The 5,706-nt window shown below is 33.6% G+C and overlaps 1 protein-coding gene across 2 annotated transcripts; it reads left to right on the plus strand.

Annotated features, from left to right (window-relative positions):
* Positions 1-762: 762 nt before the first annotated feature.
* BLI (protein BLISTER) lies at positions 763-5,433 on the plus strand. 2 transcript variants are annotated; one of them, XM_079054116.1, is made up of 12 exons: positions 763-1,135; positions 2,201-2,660; positions 2,734-3,245; positions 3,320-3,385; positions 3,471-3,581; positions 3,669-3,745; positions 3,893-3,960; positions 4,053-4,166; positions 4,253-4,428; positions 4,502-4,570; positions 4,651-4,827; positions 4,932-5,433. In XM_079054116.1, the coding sequence occupies exons 1-12, from the start codon at positions 1,058-1,060 to the stop codon at positions 5,007-5,009; spliced, it is 1,986 nt and encodes a 661-aa protein (XP_078910242.1). In that variant the 5' UTR covers positions 763-1,057; the 3' UTR covers positions 5,010-5,433. The 2 variants fall into 2 exon arrangements, with proteins under 2 accessions (XP_078910242.1, XP_078910243.1); XM_079054117.1 differs by having other exon boundaries at positions 2,749-3,245.
* Positions 5,434-5,706: the final 273 nt, after the last annotated feature.

Here is a 5,706-nt window from a genome sequence, read left to right on the forward strand (position 1 = left end):
GGTTTTTGCATTCTTAAAACCGTTGGGTGCGGTTTTGCAATGGTTCGGTTTTTCGGTTTTTAAATGCGGTTTCGGTTTGTATCGGTGCGGTTTCGGTTTTAAACCGTGTTTAGAATTTGGTGTAGTTTTTTTTATGTTTTTTGGTGCGGTTTTTTAAAACTGTAAGAACTGAAAACCATGTGCATGTAAGCTTGTATTGTGCTGTTTTTTTTAAACCATTCTTTTTCAACTCAAAACAAAAATACATAATCAAAAACTATAAGTCGCTTAAAATACAACTTGTGACTACTCAGAAACTAATTAATAATTGAAGGTTGGTTGATTTTGACTTAATTTGTTACAAGCTTATTACGTGTAATCCATTAGTAAGTTTAGCTAACAATAGAACATTTCTTTTGCACCCCATATAGTCTTACACAAACACAAAATAAACATATAATAAATATATTATCGTTTATAAGTATTTTAAATAGCATGTATATAATATACATTGATTGATTTATTACTATGCACGCTTGCGGTGCGGTTCGGTTTTGGTGGACCGGTTTTTTGGATAGAAACCGCACCGAACCGTTGACCTTCGGTTTTTGCAAAAATTAAATCCGCACCATTGGTTTTTGTATCGGTTTTGGTTTTTCGGTTGCGGTTTATTGCGATTTTGTCGGTTTTTCTTTAGTCGGTTTGGTTTTTGCTCACCCTACTTCAAACAAAAGAGGCTTAGCAGTAACGGAAATTTTAAAAGCAAATAAAAGAAAAAAAGAAAAAAAATAAACAAGAAAGAAAGAAAGAAAGAGAGAGAAATCGGTAGGAGGGAGAGAGAACTAAGCGAAACGGGGACTCAAAATACCCAAAATTGACACAGCGGCTCTCCCTCTCCGATTAGATCGGACCCTCTGTATGCAAATTAATTAGGGTTTATGTTTATTTTTCTCAAAATCATAAACAATTTTCCCATATCCTTTGTATGATTATAAATTGTATATAAAACCCCATTTCGGATCCCTATTTGGTCACCCATTGAGGTTGTGATTGCTTGAAGGGGAGTAGTTTTGATTGAATGGCTTCGGATCAGATGTTGCCTAATTCGAGCGTTTCATCAAAGAAGCAACAGCAATTGGAAGCTGGAAAGAGACGGGTATGTTTATCATTTCCTTTTGCATCGTGTTGCTTTTTTTGTGAATGTATATTAGCAAGTTTTAAATCTGGGATGTCCAATTTTGCAATTTTCCAATCTGACTTTCTATCGACCAGGTTCTCACGGTGATACAGTAGTAATTCACAATTTCAGGTTAATTTGTAATGAATCAGTCCAAATTTGAGGTTTAGGTGTCAGAATGGTATAAAAGTTGTTTATATGTAGATATGAAATTATCATAATTGATGCCAAGTTGCCAACGAGGATGTGATTTTCTTGAAGTTAAGATATTTGATGCTAAAAGAAAAATTCAAACATGAAACATCTGGGAAGGGTGTCATTTTCTTCAGAACATATAACATGTATTACGCACTAATCTGTTAGGTGTACAGTGTACTGTGTACAGGGAACGTGACATAAAACAAAAAATGCGACTATAAAGATATGAAAAGTACAATGTATAAGAAGCTTATACCTACCATTATGAACAATTTTCTAAATAAAAAACTGTCCAGAAATATGTGTAGGAGATCATGATTCATCTTCTGGAGTAGCTATTTCACATCATTTTTCTGCCAGAGGGTCATATTTAGTTTGTTTGAAATCTGCTTGAATTGAATCAGTATGTTTTAATATGTTACAAGCATTAAAATACTCCATGCATATGGTGGTTTTGGCATTTGATCAATTCGTATATTTTTTTTTCCAATGACCAAACTACCCTTGATATGTTTTACACACTTTCTTTCTCTTTCTCTCTGACTTGAGAACACAAAAAAATATTATCACCGTTTCTTTTCCCTTTTCTTCCTTTTCTATTTTCTCTCCAAACTCAAGAACGAAGCATTAATGACTGATTTACGTACCCCTTTAATTGTTCGGTTGCAACACTGCTGCTTTATCAAACTTTTGCAATAATAAGGTCAAGCTTGGTTATGATATTTATTTGCATTTGTAGTGTCAAATCTTGATCATATTGGTCAAAGTGGACAATAACATTCAAAGAAGATCATTTCTTTACTGCATTTAATTTTTTAAAATATTAAATATGTTTTGGTTTTACAGCTTGAGGAGTTCCGTAAAAAGAAAGCAGCAGCCAAAAAAGCTGCATCCAGTAATTCTGTTAATGGAGACTTACATGAAGTAAAACCTTCAGTTGCTGATGCTACATCTGATTTAAGTTCAGAACATGTTGGAAACAATGAAAAGAAAACAAAAGACATTCATGTTACAGAATCCCATTCCATGCATCCTACAAATGAAAATCCTATAAACACTTTCAATAAACCTTCTGCAAATCCAGTCCAGACATATTCAACTGATAAAAAGCTGGATCATCCACATCCAGAAGAGGATAATAATCATAGCAGTTTGAATCATTATAGTAATACAAGGCTTGAAGACGCCCTTAGAAATCCTTATACAACAGCACAAGCTTCTGTTAATAAGTCTTCTCCTGAGATACCTTCATCTTCTAACAACTCAAATCACAATGTTCAACAAGCCAATGGCTCAACATACAGAGGTAGGTAATCAACTAATATGCTTTTTCATCTGATCTCATAAAATCATGAATTTGATCACCTTTAAACTCTCAGATTCTTTGTTTGAAGTTGTGAAATCTCTACAATATCCTCCAGTTTCTGATAGGAACCCTAGTAATGTTGTTGATCATCCAGCCACTGAAAGCAGCTCTGAATCTGTATCTACAACCTTCAGATATGATGCTGTAGCCTCAACAGGATTACCTTCAAGAAGATCACGTCCATCTTTTCTGGATTCAATTCTTCCAAATGAAGAAACAGATAAAGCAATTAATCCATTCAGTTCAAAAGTTCACCCTGTTGATGCTCCTCCTGTTACTCAAAGTTTCATAAACCCTAACCCTTCGTCTGTTGCTAATGTTGTTGTTGGTGGGGACCCCTTTATTGAAAGGAACAACAATTTTAATTCTGCAAAACAGAATGAAGATTTTGCTGCTTTGGAACAGCATATTGAAGATCTGACACAAGAAAAGTTCTCTTTGCAACGAGCTCTTGAGGCTTCTAGGGTTCTTGCAGAGTCTTTAGCCACTGAGAACTCAGCACTCACTGACAGTTATAACCAACAGGTAGTTGATATTTTTAATATAATCATTTAGAAAAAAAAGTTAATAATTGTACTTTTTTTTTGTTTCTTTTTTAGGGAGGTGTTGTGAACCAGTTAAAGTTGGATATGGAGAGATTGCAGGAAGAAATTAAGGCTCAGCTGGTTAGTATTTTATACAATAAGATGCAATTAGGAGTAATTTGGTGATTGAAATATGTTTTATTGTTTTATTTATTTATGTGATTAGGTGGAACTTGAGGCTATGAGGATAGAGTATGGAAATGCTCAGTTAGAATGTAGTGCAGCTGATGAACGTTCCAAGTTATTGGCTTCTGAGGTTATTGGATTAGAAGAGAAGGTATAAATTTAATTCACTAAATTAGAAAAAAAAAACAATGACATATCTATTTCAGATAGTATATTCATAAACATGTGTCTTTTGTAGGCACTCAGATTGAGGTCTAATGAGCTAAAACTTGAAAGACAACTAGAAAACTTGGAAGCTGAAATGTCCTCACAGAAGTATGGTTTGACCTTATTAATTTAAAGTTGTATGTGTACCTTTTCTTTCTTATGAGTTATGATGAAGGGATATAATTGTTTATATAGGATTTTGCTGCAAAAATAAAATAGTTTGAAAGTTTTTATTCATAAAACATTTTGATTCAGGAGAAGAATATCTAGCCTGGAGAAGGATCGCCAAGATCTGCAATTCACTATTGAAGCTCTACAAGAAGGTATTTACTTGAAAGGATTTTTTAATAAATTTAAGAAATTGTCAATTATTGTAAATGCAAAATTAGGGTCATTCTGTTTTGTTGTTGGTCAGAGAAAAAGGTGTTGCAATCTAAGATCCGAAAAGCTCCTGTAATTACGAATTCAGTGGATATTAAAAAGCCTCCAACCAATAGAAAGGAAGCATCAACTTCTACAGATGATCTTGGTATGTTATTACTAGTCAAACTTAACCATATTGGGTAGTTAGAAGTTACAAGTTAGAACTAATATTGTTGTTGATTGATGGAGTAGATGAGAGTGAAGAGGATAATACTACAGCTGCTACATCAAACCTATCAGTTTTAGGTACTCTTGGTGAAAATGATGCATCCTCACAAAGTAAACATTTAGGGTTTGAAGTTTCGTCTTCAAGCATACCTCCAGATCAGATCAAAATGATTCAAAATATTTCAACATTGATTTCTGAGGTACTTCCACTTTTCCACCTTTTACACAGTCACAGTCACAGTCACAGTATCTGATTTGTAAATGTTGATACAGTTAGCATTGGAAAAAGAAGAGTTGGTGCAAGCCTTATCAACCGAATCCTCACGAAGTTCTAAGTTGAAAGTAAGCTAAACATTTATTTACAATGATATCATATTTTTCCGTATACATAATAAAACTTTAATATTTTTTTATTTGTGAAGGATTTGAACAAGGAACTATCCCAGAAACTTGAAGTTCAAACACAAAGATTAGAGCTGTTGACTTCTCAGAGTATGAGTATGGTGGGTGTGGGTGATGCTAATAATAATATCCCATCAAGAAAACCCGCTCCTCGTACTGTGGTTGACCGTACTCCCTATGCTGACGAAGGTGATGAGGTCAGTATCAGTAACAGTAACAGATTATCATTAATAGTAATAGTAACAGTAAAAGTATTTTTTATTTATTTATTTTTATTTTTTGACTTTTTGACTTCGGGTAGGTTGTGGAAAGAGTTCTTGGATGGATAATGAAGCTCTTCCCTGGAGGGCCATCGAAGCGACAAACTAAGCATCTTTGAGTAAAATAATTAAATATGTTTAAAATGTGTTTTTCCCTTGATCATCATTATTATAAATCAAAGATTAGATGGTCAAAGTTGGGAGGTGCAATTTCATCTCCTTTTGTGGGAAATCCTCGCAAAAAGTGTGTGTGTGTTTGGATGTTGTTATGGATATGTGGGAATACAAAGGGAGGGATGGATATACTTGCTGCAAGTCTACAACCGAAGAAGACAATGAAATCAAAGCTTTTATTAAATTTTTTTAATTATAAAAATATATTTTTCTTTCTTTTGATATACACAGGTAATCTTGGTTGTTATGTTTATAATGTATTTTTGTGAGTGACTGAGTTGAGTTAGAATGGTTTTAAGGATGGTATTGGTCACTGCTTTCTTTGAAAATTTGTAAAGAGCCTACCTATTAAAATAATTTTGTTGGAAAGGCTGGCATATAAACTCATTTGTAATCAATCTTCTAGGTTGTGTTTGTTACATAGGGCTAGGGCTAGATCTAGATTGAATGGACTGGACAAGTTTTTTGGTGATAAGAACGTGGAGAAATTTTGCAATACTTATTCCATGATATCACTCTTAAGTTTATATGGTTAATATTAATAAACCAAGGAATATGTACTAGTACTACAAACGCTGCCAACTATTTCAAATTTTCTCGACCAAATCGTCAGGTACTTGTGAAACCCAAATCAATTACCAA

The sequence above is a fragment of the Lactuca virosa genome, chromosome 5, assembly GCF_052849685.1.
Source record: "Lactuca virosa cultivar CGN04683 chromosome 5, Lactuca_virosa_CGN04683_v6, whole genome shotgun sequence".
Lineage (NCBI taxonomy): Eukaryota > Viridiplantae > Streptophyta > Magnoliopsida > Asterales > Asteraceae > Lactuca > Lactuca virosa.

Bases quoted from the DNA above. Each gene is read 5' to 3' on its own strand.
- BLI (XM_079054116.1), top strand. From the start codon at position 1,058: ATGGCTTCGGATCAGATGTTGCCTAATTCGAGCGTTTCATCAAAGAAG. The intron at 3,746-3,892 runs GTATGGTTTGAC...ATTTTGATTCAG, and splicing joins GCTGAAATGTCCTCACAGAA to GAGAAGAATATCTAGCCTGG. The intron at 4,167-4,252 runs GTATGTTATTAC...TTGATGGAGTAG, and splicing joins AACTTCTACAGATGATCTTG to ATGAGAGTGAAGAGGATAAT.